The 14,508-nt window shown below is 42.8% G+C and overlaps 1 protein-coding gene across 2 annotated transcripts; it reads right to left on the reverse strand.

The window, feature by feature from the left end:
• Positions 1-1,100: 1,100 nt before the first annotated feature.
• On the reverse strand, positions 1,101-14,491 carry RERGL (RERG like). 2 transcript variants are annotated; one of them, XM_014607262.3, is made up of 5 exons: positions 14,366-14,491; positions 13,198-13,254; positions 9,247-9,320; positions 5,457-5,605; positions 1,101-2,912 (listed from the first exon to the last, which is right to left on the reverse strand). In XM_014607262.3, exons 1-5 carry the CDS (start codon positions 14,415-14,417, stop codon positions 2,630-2,632), a joined length of 615 nt encoding a protein of 204 aa, XP_014462748.1. In that variant the 5' UTR covers positions 14,418-14,491; the 3' UTR covers positions 1,101-2,629. The 2 variants fall into 2 exon arrangements, with proteins under 2 accessions (XP_014462748.1, XP_019344772.1); XM_019489227.2 differs by lacking the exon at positions 13,198-13,254.
• Between the last annotated feature and the right edge of the window lie 17 nt (positions 14,492-14,508).

Here is a 14,508-nt window from a genome sequence, read left to right on the forward strand (position 1 = left end):
CCTTTACTTTAGAGTCAAGCACTGAAGAGGAGAGGCAGAGAGAGGGCAGGCTGATTCCTAGAGGGAAATCTTGGCAAAGAATGGGAAGCATGATTAGTAGTGGCCTCAACATGGGATATAAACAAGCTCACATGCCCTAGGTTTGTCGAAAGCAAACCCTAAATAGCAATTTATCAGCATTTCAGCGTTTACCATTCATCTTCAATTTAGAAGGAAGCTTCTATCACAAACTAGAAATCATATACAGTATGTAGTTGTATGCCCTATTTAGGGTCTGTCTATATTCCTTAATCTCTCCTCCTGGTAGTAGAGACCACATGAGTTTGCATGGTGCTGGACCCAGGTTTATTGTGGTATGCAAAAGCTGCAGAAATATTTTAAATCTCTAGAGACTGTCTGTAAAAACTGCAGATGATCTTCCTTGCCTAACTGTTGGTTAAACTCAGATACATCCTTCTGTCCTTCCATTGTCCACACTTTAATGCTGTGGTTGCCATTTCTTAGTTTGTATATACCTGTCTTGTATCTCCTGTTTTTCTTCTTCGTGTGTGTAGGGAAGTGATTATCACCCTCTGGCCCATGGGACAAATCCAGCTCATACAGCGGCGTCATGCCACCTGTGAGATTCCCCATGGGTCCTGAAACTTGGTAGCAGGGACTCTATAGCAGCATTAGTTACCATGGAACCCATGAGGCCCCATGGTCCAGATAATATGGCCTTGTGTGCTAGATCAAGCCAGGACATGGAGTCTCTTTGCATCCAGATCTGAGCACACAAGGATTAGGCTGGTGCACAGTGTTAAGCCTACAGACCCACCCCCTTCACACTCCACATTACTTGTCCAGCCATTCAGTTCATTAGGGCACGTCTGAGCCAAACTGGGTTAATTAGCCTATACAAGCTGATCCCCTTGTGTCTCAAACTCAACACGTCCCAATCTTTTGTCCTAACTGTCCTACTAGTGATAGCCTCTTGATGAGCGGACCCCACAGTATTTTGGGGCTTCATAGGGATCTTTGGCTTAGGTAAAAGATGTGTTGCTGCAGAGCAAATGGGGAAGGGAAAGTAGAGAAGGAAAAATACACCTGGTTACCACCAGTTTGACTAAAAAAGTTATTTATTGCTGAGTATATGGATAATAGCCATGCAAGCAAAAACAAAGACAATCACAGTATTACCCTGGTTCACTTGAGTATTAGGGGAACTACTAAAATTCAGGTTCAGAAAGCTATGCCTAGAGAGAAAAAGAAAGAGAGAGAGAGATCTGGGATCTCACCATTTCAAAGCACTCGGGTGTTTTGTTGATGGTCAAAGTTCCTAGCACGCTTGTTAAAGGTTAAACAGGCGATGGAAAGAGATGGTCTGTTTATTCCAGCTTCTCGAGAACAGCGGATGGTGTCAGAAAGACTTCTCCCTCTTGAAGCACACTGTTTGCTGCTTTTACAGCTTTCTTATACCCTTAGTCCAGCCTCTTCAAAGCATTCTTTTAATTGTGTATGTCCCAAGCCATAATTCACAGGGAAATCCTGTTATATAAACAGTTTCAATTTAAATGAATTAACCCCTTGTCACTGAAAAAGGTATCTGGTTTGGAACATCTCAAGAAACTGATTGACAACCAGGAAAAACATTAAGTTTTAAGGAGTAACCAGACACCTGGGAGCCAGCTTGAAATTATTATGAATATAGAAGATATATTGGAAGGGATACCATATTGTTTCTTCTCAGATGGCTTAGCTATGCTTGCATTGTGAAGTCAGCATCAGTGTTTTGTATTTTACCTGTTGTGAATAAGCCTCCACTTAAAAGACTACAGTAAGATCTGAAAGTCATGCTAACACACTTAAGGGGATTACTTGTAGTATTCATAAACTTTGTGGGGAGGACTTCCACCAGACATCCCATAGAAAGTATGACAGCATTTGTGGTCAGGGCTCCAACAGGCTGGACTCTGTGATGAACCCTAAACCATTGTTCAAATGTCGCCCATACCTCCTCTGACTCGGTCTCTTGCCTCAGCATTCCCTAACCTGGCGACCGAGTTTTAGTCAATCAAGTTTAAATATGCTTCCCATACTCAGACTGGGGAAATGTATGGCCCTAGATGCCTGTTAAACTTTTCTTCTGCTTAGTTCTAGTTTGATAAATTGGGGGGGACACAGAACAGAAAAAGTCCTTTGCAAGTCCAGCAAGCTAGGTGCCAGGGCTCCCTCAGGAACACAGAGCTGACAGGTAACAACCCAAAAGCTCCAGCTGAAATTAAGGCACTGGTGTTGTTAAGCACTACATAAAGTAAGAGAAACCCCTCCTGCTAAGAGCCCATAATTTATACAGATGAGACAAAGTATTGGAAGCAGTAGCTCAGAGGTGAAGTTGCTGTACTAATGCCACAGCACATCAGTGGGAAAGCTGGAAATAAAACCCAGGCCTTGAGTCCAACAACAGTACCCTGTTCACTGGGTTACATTGCTTCTTATCTTTGGATTGTACCATCGCATATCATCCCTTCATATGGAGACCTTTTAAACACATTGGATGAATCAAAGCACTGTGTCTGGTCTACTGTTGCAGTGCTTCAGTGTGTTCTTGTAGCCTCGTTCTCATAAGACTGTTTCATATGGCTATCAGTTACACAGACTTCCTCCTTTTCCCAAACACACTGTTGATCAGTTTGGCCATTGACTTTGACCCACTTGAGCGTCTCTTCTCTTTGACTTTGAAGTTTGTGGTAATGTTTCTCAGGGCTTTTGTGAACATTGTCATCACCTCCTGATAATGCTCTGCTGCAGACAGTTCACAGAACTGGCATTTGTTTTCCATTGCCAGCTTTTGTCCTTCATTCCAGCCAACCTCTCTCATATGACATAGATCCTGTTTATTACCAACGAGGAACACGGGTGACTCTACCACTCTGAAATCAAGGTTAGAGAAAAGCCTTCAAAAATACTATGTTGTGTCTGGTTTTATCTCTTATGCATGCAAATAAAACACAGATAGACCATAAAACTTTCTCTTAGCCTTATGTTATTCCCCAGAATGACAATTAGATTCTCAAAGTACTTTGCAATCAGTTATGGCTTCCAACATCTCTAATAGGGAAATGAATTCTCAGTATTATAGTTGCTTTTTTAGTAAGTCTGAAAAAAAAAAATTAAAAGTAAATAGTTCGTATAGTGAAAGAAAAAAAATATACACGAACTCAGGAACTAGAGCAAGTTTAAGAGAATACATTGTTAACTCCTGGGGTGCTTGTACACGTGATAGGGCAGGGTTTTATTCTATGCCCCGTAAATTGAAACAATGGGTTTTTAATTGAAAACCAGAGTTTCAATTTTTCCGTTATATTACAATGAGGGGTCAAATCCTCTTTTTTTTTTTTTTTTTTTTTTTTCAGAGCCAGAGCCTGCCAGCTGCCAGGGGGGATGAGCTGCCACTGGGTTGAGTGGCCCCTGAGTTGTGGGGTGCCCTAGTCCTTCCCTACACGGCAGCAGCACCCCCCAGGGCCCACTAGGTGGGCTGCTAGCAGGCTGGATGCTGCCCCTGCTCAAAGGCAGCACCTGGTCCAATTCAACTCTTCCCCAACCCTGAGCTGGGGCAGCACCTGGACTGCTAGCAGCCCACCTGAATGGCCCTAGGGGATGCCACTACTGTGACGGGAAGGACTCAAGATGAGGGGAGGGGGCACAGCTCAGGGGCCACTCAATCCACTAACAGCTCAACCCCTGGCCATAGGAGAGGCGGGCAGGCTCCTCCAAAAAATTAGGGTCAGGCACCTCACTGCTTCTTCCTTCAGCAGGCTCCTGCAGCTGGCAGGATACCTGCGGCTACCTGGGAATGGGCTGGCTTACCCCTGGGGCAGCGCAAAAAGGCAGCAGGAGGGTGGCTGGGTTTGTTGGTGGCCAGAGAAGGCAGCAGGGATGGTGCATGGGGTGCTGGAAGCCTGGGCAGGATGCTTGCTAGCCAGATGCTGCCCCAGCTCAGATATGCCTGATCCAATGCTTTCCCAAGTCTGTCTGGGCTTCCAGCACCCCATACACCATTCCTGCTACCTTCTCTGGCTGCCAGCACACTAAACTTGCCCCTGGGGCAGTGTGGGGAGGTGGCAGGAGGGCAGCTGGGTGTGCTGGTGGCCAGGGACAGTGGCGGGGACAGTGCTCAGGGTGCAGGAAGCCCAGACAGGCTCAGGGAAGTGTTGGATTAGGTACCTCCGAGTTAGGGCAGCACCTAGCAACCCGTCTGGGCTTCCAGTGCCCCCTGCACTGTCCTTGCCACTTTCTCCAGCTGCCAGGAAACCCAGCTGCCCTCCTGCCACCTTCCTGCACTGCCCCAGAGGTAAGCCAGCCCATTCCTGGGTGGCCCCAGGTGTCCTGCCTGCTGCAGGAACCTGCTGAAGGCAGAAGCAGTGAGAGGCCTGATCCTTTTTTCTGCGGAGCCTGCCCACCTCCCCCGCAGCTGGGGGCAAGCTGACAGCTGCATCATTGCAACTTGCAACGTTGCAAACTAAACTGCATTGGGATGTAGTTTCATTTCCAATGTTGCAAACTTATTTTAACCCCCCCAAAACTCTTGCACATGTACAGTGTGACACCATCAAGCCACACAGTGACATTTTCATCACGTGTACATAGTAATGGCATCACGTGTACAAGCACACCTGGTTTTCAAATGAAGGAGTAAGGTGGACATTGTTTCTTCACCTGTCCAATATAACTAAATTAAAAAAACAAGCCTAACATCACAATGTCTGTATTATTGGAAAATCCAGGAATCTCAATTCCAAGTCTCTTGCTAAAATGATTCAATCATGAGAAATCTAGTATAAGAAACTACAGCAGGCAGTGTTGACAAGTCACACTTTATTTATACAAGATGCTCCTCAGGTTGTGCTTTCCTGGGTCAATTGTACATGCATTATCTCTTATGATATTTCCAATATTTAGCATACACCTTTCTAAATTAATTCATTCATTCCTACCACATGCTAGTAACCTAGTTAAAACCATTTGCTCTAGGAATCGAATTGAGTTGGCGTTACTGCCAAGAACAAAGGCTAAGATGCATTTCTAGTGCCAGATTCTCCCCGGTTGTGTTATACTAGCATTTTCTTACTAGATCAGTAGATACTTGTCACAGCAATGACAGTAATAATAAGAGAAACTAAGTTTCAGCATCTAATCTTGGTCAGTGGAGTGTTTTTATTTTGTTTTGTTTTTAAATGATGTCTAGTATAAAAAGTATGGTTCACACGTGAAACAAGAATGAAAAACTTGAAGTGCCTTGGATTTGAGTGAAGTGGAATGGATTTCATTTGGCTGCTGAATTGATTATTGCTGGGGTGTTTCTATCATGCAGACTTTAATATTAATTGTTGCTAGGATGCCTGAAGCTTGCAGGCAGACTTATCTTTTTGTGGGTTAAAATGAGACACAACAGTCACAATCACAACGCCACTTACTTTTTAAAGGCTCCTAGATGAGACTCTCGTATCCTGTACAGCAATGCCTTTGCAAATGCAAATGAAGTTCTGTCACTGATGTCATAAACTATGACAAATCCATCAGCCCAGTGCAGTTCATTAGTGAGGGACAACTTTCCTTTTCGGGGCTGAAAGGTAAGAAAATGCATATGGTAATGGAAAAAAGCAGTTATTGTTGTCAGATTCTCTCTATGAATATATATTTAAAAATGTATCTGTAAAGTGAAAGTCTTTTACTTTAACAAACCTACGTGCTGTTACAGATTATAATGTACAGGGCTCTGGGACTCCCAAAAGCTCTCAAAAGTTTCTGCAGTACAACTAATATGATTCTCACTGCAGATGACTTTCCTAATGAATATACTAACAGTGTTCCAGTGAACTCTGAACACTTCTAGAGGTTCAATCAACTGTGCTCCACTGACTGTAGAGGAGTCACTCTAAATCTATATCAAAGTAAGTGAGAATGAGATTTTGGCCATAAGTATTTGTTTAGATTTTACAAATATGTTTTCTAGTCATCTTAATATAGTGAATTTGCCAACTGTTATTTTATAAGCTCCTTGTTCCCACCCCATTTCCTCTATATACTTTCTTGGTAGTGTCCAAGTCCATAAGTGTTCATCCAAGAGTATAAAGAGGAAAGTCTGTCAAGCTGTAGTTGGCTCTGTCAAGACTGACAAATATCCCCAAATATTAGTGAGGGTGACTTAAGCCTCTTCAGCCCTTTTCTACTGGAAAACTGCCACTGGATCTGGTTTATAGAAATCACCCTTAAAAACACTTCTGTGCTAATGTGGATGGCAAAACTGAGCTAAATAAACAATTTATTTTCAGTATTATTATTTTTTTTAAAGCAACAAAAACAAAAGAAAACTAATTCCAAAGCATTGTCTGGCACCAATCAGCCAAATCATACAACCTGAGGCAATTCAAAACACCAGTCTTTTCCTTGTATAAAGTAGAGGGGTTTTAGCTGAATGTCTCCTATGCCGTTTTCAAGCACGAGAAGAGGTTCAGAGTTATTCCCGAACTCAGATCTCTGACAGTCATTTGCTATACTATGGAGCAACCTTTTTTTCCTGGAGTAAATTTTTTTTTTCTTTTCTACATTTTAATTTTAATAAATCTTTTATTTTCTTACCCTAACTTTCTCCCCTAACTTCCCTAAAGCCTTGGAAAATAGATTTGCCCTTCAGTAGATAAGAACGTACATTTGGGAGGAGGGAGAGGCAGGCAGCAGGGGGCAGTTAGTTAACATTAATGCTGGGTAATGAGTACAGTATAGTGGGAGTGAAAGCCAGGGTAGAAAGGAAAACCTAAATGGAGAAAAGGTGAAGTGGATCCAAAACAGGAAGGCATCAAAGGATACCCACACACCACAAATGTGAAATTTAAGTAGTAAAGGCTGGTGCCAAATGTGCTGAAGGTAGTAAAAAGAAGGTATTTGTGACATAGGTGGGAGGAAGTCCTCAGATGATTTGACAAAATAAATAAGGCCTTCTTCTGTTTGAGCAAAATAGAATGGCCTTTTCACAAGCGCTGAAAGTGCTGTACAGGAAGAGAGCAGCAGCGTACCCGATAGTCAGGGCATGTCTATCACATGTCAGGATGGTATTTGAGTGCTGCCCTGAAAACATGCCTTCCCCCACCTCTGGCATCCTCCCACTTGCCCCTCTCCCTATGTATCCAATGCTGAAAGAAAGGTAAAGTAACCACTTTTCCCCCTATGTCCCAAATAGCTCTTAGGCTTAGGTGTGCTCATGAAAGCGTCACCAGGCATGCCTAGTATATCCCTAATAGTGACCAAGTTACATTTCCTTTGGCCTGTAGTATGCATCAGACTGGGAGAAAGTGGGCAGGGTATGTTTTCTTGGTGCTGCTCCCTATAATGACCTGTCACAGTATAGTTATAAGGTTTAAAAGGATAGTGTTATTGCTTTCCATATTAAACATTTTAAAGATGTCAATCTATGAAGGAACAGAGTAGATGTTATACACAGAAGATGTATCTGGCTCCAGATCTTTAGGCCTTAGCCCTCTTACAAGTGCATGCACCTGTAAGCTGTGCAGTCCCAATTTTGTTCCTGAAACAATTAAATGGAAATAATACAAACTGCACACCCATATTCAGGGGAATATAAAGCTGACCTTTTTTTCTAATTGAAAATAGAAATGCTGTGCTTCTCAAACCTAGTAAGACAAGCTGGTTCATTGTTCTGTGGTTCTACAGTTCAGCAAAATCATTGTCATTGCTGAAGCTAGTGGAAGCCACAATGTACATAATTCTCCAGGTTCCTGATATATTCAACACTGTTATTTAAAGAAAACTCAGTTAACCTATGTCTAACTGAAATGGTAATTAGACAGCCTCTGGCTACTGTAGATTTGCCTTTACTACAACCTTTCACCAGGGTGACTTCACCAATACAATTTTTGGACAAGTTTCCCTTCTTTGGCAGAGTTTAATTTAGTTTTAGCAGCTCAGATCTTAAGGGATCAAAAACGTTTCTTGCCAAGAGATGTCCAAGTGAATGAGTTTCTGCTAGTTCTGTTAAAGTTGGGAAGGCACCCACTTTTAGAAAAATGTTACCAAACTTGACACATGAGGGAGCCAAGATATAAGGGACTCCACAATGCTCAGAGGAGCAGAACTTCCCCAGACCATGATATCCACCTGAATCATGGGCAGCAGTTGCATCTCTAGATGTACATGGACCTCAGGGAGCCACAGGACACAGAGGCTATTTGTTTAGAGGTCCCATGCCTACTTGCTAGTGGCAAGTTGCTTTTCTCCATCTCCTGAACAACAGGAAGCAAATGGAGTCAAGTTACTTGGACATCTGTGGTTTCTTCCGGTTCCCACTGACCTGAGAAAGACGGTATGCACCTCCACAGCAGCAGCAGAAAAATTAATGTCAAGCTTTACTAATATCTAGTTTGCAAATACATTAATATTCACTTGGATTCCCTATGGGATTTGAGAAGGGTAGGAGGAAATAAACCTCTCTACCCCTCTCTTTATTATGTGTTCTCTGGCTACAGAGTCTTGACCCTAGCCCACATACCCTTGATGATATCATGCTGGGTCTGTATAGTAAACAGTAGATTTAGGGCAGGGCAAGTCCACAGAGGCACATAATACAGCTGGGAGTGAGTGGCTCATCTGTGAAGATGTGCATTACTGCCCCATCACCATAATATTATTTTTAGATATTTGTATTAGCCATAAGCAGAGAAGGACGGAATAAAGTGACTACAAAGACCCAACTCAGAGGTGTTTTATTCTGGTCAGAATAAAGCCCAATAAAGGGGATGCCTGCATTATCAGTATCCTCGGATCGGATCTGCAATAATAGGGCGTCAATTATCAGAAACTGTCCATTGATTGACTATTTCAATTTGAAAAATAAACAATATATTAACCCTTCAGTAGAAACTTGGGGACACTATACAAACTCCTGTACTCCATTTTGCTCCTCTATAGTAAAATTCAATATGAGGTGTTTTGTTTACTTTATAATTTGCCAGTTTGAGATCCCATTCATATAACATGCCAAAACACTAACAGGCTGACAAGAAAATACAATGGAGGGTGCATTCTCTTAAGCTGGACAGTGCTCAGAACAGTGTGTTCTGGTAGCTACACATCCATTATTAGAGGAATTTCTGCATCCTATTTCCATTACTAATGGTGAGTTACATTTTCTCAGCCACTCCACTCCTCAAGAAATAACTTTTAAGAATCATTTGGCTCTGTTATGTTTACCTGTGAACAAGGGTCATAAATTTCCAGATGTGTTTGTCTCCCATCCAGACAGAGGTGTTTAGTATAGATGCATTCTACAAAACACATGGCATAAAATGAGCATCAGCGTGATCAAGCAGGGCAAAAACCAGGGTTGAAACCATTGTGGTGTCAGTGAAGAACCATAAGATTTGCAATATTGGTGTAGCCCACAGGTCCAACAAACCACTAGTAGCACTTGAATTTTTACTGAGAAGTAAACCCACACATTGTTATGCACCAAGTGAATTATCCAATCTTTAATGGTGTCCCTCAGCTAATGGCTGGCCAGGCTCCATTCCACTGTGGTACGCCAGTCAGTGTTCTGATGTGCAAGAATGGTTGCACAACACAATACTTGTCTTTTGGACTAGGAAGCAGGAAAGAGGATGCACAGATAGTGTTTCTGAATTATACATATTATGGAATTTTCCGAAGTCTTTTCATAAATACTCTAAATTTTTTAGGGGATCTGACATCGTAACTGCTGATTTGATGGGAGCTGGTGCTGACTATGAGTGAAGGGAAGAGGAAAAGTACATTTGAAAAATTAAATGCTGATACTCCCTTTATCTTTGCTGTTTCAGATTGTACAGCATATATGAGAAACAATATACAAAGTTTATATATATTTTAATCTAGGTTAATTCTACGTAGTATTACACATTGTGTTGATATGAGCTTCTGTCACACAAACCATATTGGTTTGTACTTATAAAGGCAGGTATTGTAACAGTCTGTGCTTGAGTGCTTATCTCACAGATACCATATTTTCTCACATATAATACACCCCAGAATAATATATTCATGTTGTTTTTTCAGAAGGCATAATGAAGAAGGAAAGAACTTTCCTTGTAGTAAGTAACTGAGTAGCAGCAGCAAGAGAGCTAAGCCAGCTCATTGTTCTGCTCCCTGTGGACCACACACAGACTTTACTTTTGCTTTAACTTGGCTGAACCTTAAGCAACAGAAACTGCTGTTACCGTATTTCATCTCATATATTGTGTGCTCAAGTTCCCAGCATCTGGGTTTTCAGGGAAAAGGTATATGTTATATGCAATAGAATATGATACTTACTATTAGGTGCAATGCTACCACCCTGAGCTTTGTATTTGTACCATAGTTGGCAGTCGGTCCAGTGCTGAACCAGTGTTACCAACAATGTTAAAAGCATGAAAAATTCCAAGGCTAGAAGGAGCCTAGGTGAGACTAAGGGTGCCTGTTCACAAGCAGGGAGGCTGCTCTGACACACTGTAATTCCAGTGCATCAGAGCAAGCTCAATTAATCAAGTCTGCTGGAGTGTGACAACTACTGTACTCCAGCAGCCTCCTGCATCTCATATATCACATCCCCATGCTTCAAAATAGTGGCAGGGGTGCTTTATATGGAGTTCATTCAACAAGTTTTAGATGAAGCGCCCCCTGCCTCTTTGAAGAGCAGGGATGCTAATACATTAGATGCTCCAAGTGTTTTAATTAGAGTGGCTCTTGGAGCCACTCTAATTAAAGCCTGCCTCCTCCCCCCTCCCCGGCCAAACACACACATTCCAGAGAATGTGTGTAAATGCCGTAAGTGTCCGTGGCCAAATTAGTCCTCAGGAAAACTAAGTCCTCAGTCTTCCTAAGCCATGTCCTAAGTAGTTTACATTTCACCACTTCAAGAACCTTTGGCTGACTATTTAGGTTGGCAAACTAGAAAAAAAAAAATCAAACCTGTACCCCTATCAAAACTTAAATTCATTAAAAAAAAATAGGAACACAAAAGTTTCAAAACTTATCCTCTGTTTGATTCCAATAAAATATTGTGGGCTGTTTTGTTGATTTAGTATTGTAATCCCATTAGTTACCCTAAAAGGGGGCCAACAATTATTTTCAAGCAATATTTGCACAGGGCAAGCTTCTGTTTACAAATACACAAGGCTTTTAAAATGTAAATTTCCCTTGAAAAACATTCTATAGTTCCTGTGCAAAAAAAAGTATGATCTGGTTTTAGAAGACTGTATGCTCTGCAGTCTGTGGTTGCACAGTGTGCAAGTCCTCGTCCAGGACTGGAGTGCTACTGTAATAGTAAAAAGTCAGTGGAACTGGGTAAGTATTCATTCATTGCGTTTCTCAAAATCTCCCTTCTGATGCACTCTGTTTTCTCAAGTCTTCAATAAGAACTTTGGAGAAGACATAAGTCACTTAAGGCCACTTATTCATTTTCCTTTAGAGTACTCTTTGGAACAAGAGGTCTGCTAATAGTGTCTACAAAAAGATGGCAGTGGATAGAAAACCTTTGTCCCATCCAATGAAACATTAAGATAAAAAAAAAAAGAGAAATCCAATCCATGTCAGGATGACACAGACATTTCAAAGCTCTTTGAGGAAAAGCAGAGGCAGACCTCACAACAGCCCAGTAATTAGGAGTACTTCCTCAGATGGAACTGACCCAGCTTCATCTCCTTGTACTGTCCATAAGGGCTGTGCGAAACGGCACCATTCCATTTTGCCTTGAATTCCGAGGTTTCAACAGCGTTTCGTATCCAATTTCATTTCGATTAGAAACAGCTGTTCCGTTTGGCCTCGCTGTTTCGACGAAGCAATTTCAACTGTTTCAATGTTTTGCTAGATCCACTGGGGACGGGGAGTCAGCCTGGCTGGGCTGACTCCCCATCCCCAGCACTGGATCGGGCAGGGGCAGGAAGTCAGCCCAGCTGGATCAGGCTGACTTCCTTCCCAGCACTATGGTCAAAAAGTTTCGACTTCCAAAATGTTTCAACTAGCCTCGTTTTGTTTCGACGCTGTTTCGAAGCCCTTTGTTGTGTTTTGATTTTGCTATTTCAACTTCGAAATAGGTCAAAACTGCATCGAAATGGAACTGCCAGTGAAATTTTGCACAGCCCTACTGTCCATTTCCTTACATTATAGAAGAGCATCCTGATGATTATGCTATTCTGTACTCCAGCATGGGTGTTTCTCTGGTTTATCCAGGAACTATGTCCTAATGAAAGTCCCATCAACATTAATGAACTTCAAAAATGTTGGGTTCAATTAATCAATGTTTTCTGATGAAAGATTATATTGAAAGCTCCAGACCAAAACCATAGAGAAGGCAGAACCAAATGACTTGAAGGAAGTAAATTGTCTTTCTTTGACTGAAGCATACAGCAACATATCCAGCACTTTTGATCAAGTTAACTTTCTTTAACTCTTAAGTCTTTTTTTAAAATCTATTTCATTACTACATTAGTTGGCCTACCTGTTCTATACAAGTTTTACAAAACTGTAAATACTGTCTTCTACTCTTTGCTCTTGTGTTTCTATCTAGAACCAACAAAAAAGACTTGACAAATTTAAACCATTATTTTTAAAAGAGTGTTGAACCTTGATTTACCTTTTCAAAATACTTTTTGGTCCAGTAAAGAAAAGGCTTTTACTTCAAGAAAGTATTTCCTCATCCTCTGTTGCTCTGTTCAACAAACTTAGAATTACAGAAAATGAGGGTTGGAATGGACCTCAGGAGGTCATCTAGTCCAACCCCGTGCTCAAAGCAGGACCATCCCTAACTAGATCATCCCAGCCAAGGCTTTATCTAGTTAGGTCTTAAAAGTCTCTAAGGATGGAGATTCCACCACCTCTCTGGTAACCTGTCACAGTGTTTTACTACCCTCCTCCTGAGAAAGTTCTTCTTAATATCCAACCTAAACTTCCCATGTTGTCCCTTGAAACCATTGCTACTTGTCCCGTCATCTGCCACCACCTTAACTTGTAGAACAGAACCATTCCACTAGTAGAAAACACTCTCCTAGAGAACTCCTGGCATATTTCTTCACAAGTCACAGCAAATTCAAAGTCACCTTGGGTACTTCTGTGGCTTGGTCAGGGGTTGGAGGGGAGACTAGTGCCAGAGCATGGAAAAAGACCAGAGGCGAGGGTTGAAGGTGAGCTTACCAGAATTGGAAGCGTATTCCCCAATGAAGCGCCGGGTGAGGAACCTCACAGTCAGAGCTGTAATACAACAGACCCCAGCTTTAAATTGGAGCGCACATCTGGGTACCTGACCTCTACCCTCCTTGGGATCACAGGGAAGTAGGGCTGGAAGGAACCTCCCCAGGTCTTCCAGCCCAGCCCCCTGCTTCAGGTACGAGCATCCCTGACTAAAACAGCCCAACTAAGTGCCTTACTTCTTGATTATTGGTTTGTAGCTATGTTGGTCTAAGGACATAGGTTCTTTGGGTAAATATAATTTCTTTTATTAGGCCAACTAAATAGTTGGAAAAATTGTTCTTTGCAAGCTTTGGGGCACAAACACCCTTCTTCAGGCATTGGAGAGAGTCTGCTGTAGGTTTGGGTGCTCTCCTGCCTGTGGAAAGCTTGCAAAGAAGAAGTTTTCCAACTATTTGAGTTGGTCTAATAAACGATATCAAAATTTACCCAAAGAACCTTGTCTGCCCATGTCCTTAGACCAACGTGGCTACAACCTATGCTCCTGCCTGCTGGCCATCTGAGACCCCCTGGTAGCCTGTCTACAGTTTACTGGCTGCATTATTTCACCAGGTCAGCATCTCTGTGTCCCCTCCCCGCCCCATTGTCTACCACTTCAACAACCCTTGGCTGAATATTTAGGCTGGCAAACTAGAAAAATCAAAGCTTCACCCCTATCAAAATGTATGGGGAGGGGTTATATATAAAAATGTAATAGGAACAGAAAAGTTTTAAAAAGCATCTTCTGTTTGACTCCAATAAAATGTTGTGGGCATTCTTGTTGATTTAGTATCCTAATCCCATTAGCTGCCCAACAAGTGGGACAACAACTGTTTGCACTTGCGTTTTCACTTGCGTTTTGTAGGAGCACAGCCAGCCCCGCAGCAGGCTCTCTCCAGTGCCTGAAGAAGGCTGCCTGTGCCTGAACGCTGGCAAGGAACAATTTCCACCCACCCCCCAGTTATTTAGCTAATAAAACATACCGTATTTCCCCAAAGAGCCTCCTCTGACTCCCTAATCTCACTTGGAGAGAGGTGAGGGGAAGGGCTGGAGCCCAAGCGGGCGCGCACATGCACGGAGCCGCGAGTCGGTGCCTGTCTCTGACAGGACCCCGGCGGCGCCCGCGCCCCCTTACCCGACTTGCCGGCTCCCTCGCTGCCCAGCACCGCCAGCTTCACCTCGCTCATCCCCGCCAACCCGGCCGCGCCGGGACCAGCCCGAGCCTCTCGCTCCCCGCGCCGCGCCGCGCCGCGCCGCCGCTTTATAGCCGGGAGGAGG

Source organism: Alligator mississippiensis, chromosome 4, assembly GCF_030867095.1.
Source record: "Alligator mississippiensis isolate rAllMis1 chromosome 4, rAllMis1, whole genome shotgun sequence".
NCBI lineage: Eukaryota > Metazoa > Chordata > Crocodylia > Alligatoridae > Alligator > Alligator mississippiensis.

Bases quoted from the DNA above. Each gene is read 5' to 3' on its own strand.
- RERGL (XM_014607262.3), bottom strand. From the start codon at position 14,417: ATGAGCGAGGTGAAGCTGGCGGTGCTGGGCAGCGAGGGAGCCGGCAAG. The intron at 9,321-13,197 runs GTAAGCTCACCT...TGTGTTTTGTAG, and splicing joins GGAATACGCTTCCAATTCTG to AATGCATCTATACTAAACAC. The intron at 2,913-5,456 runs GTAAGTGGCGTT...CCTTGATTTCAG, and splicing joins CATCTAGGAGCCTTTAAAAA to AGTGGTAGAGTCACCCGTGT.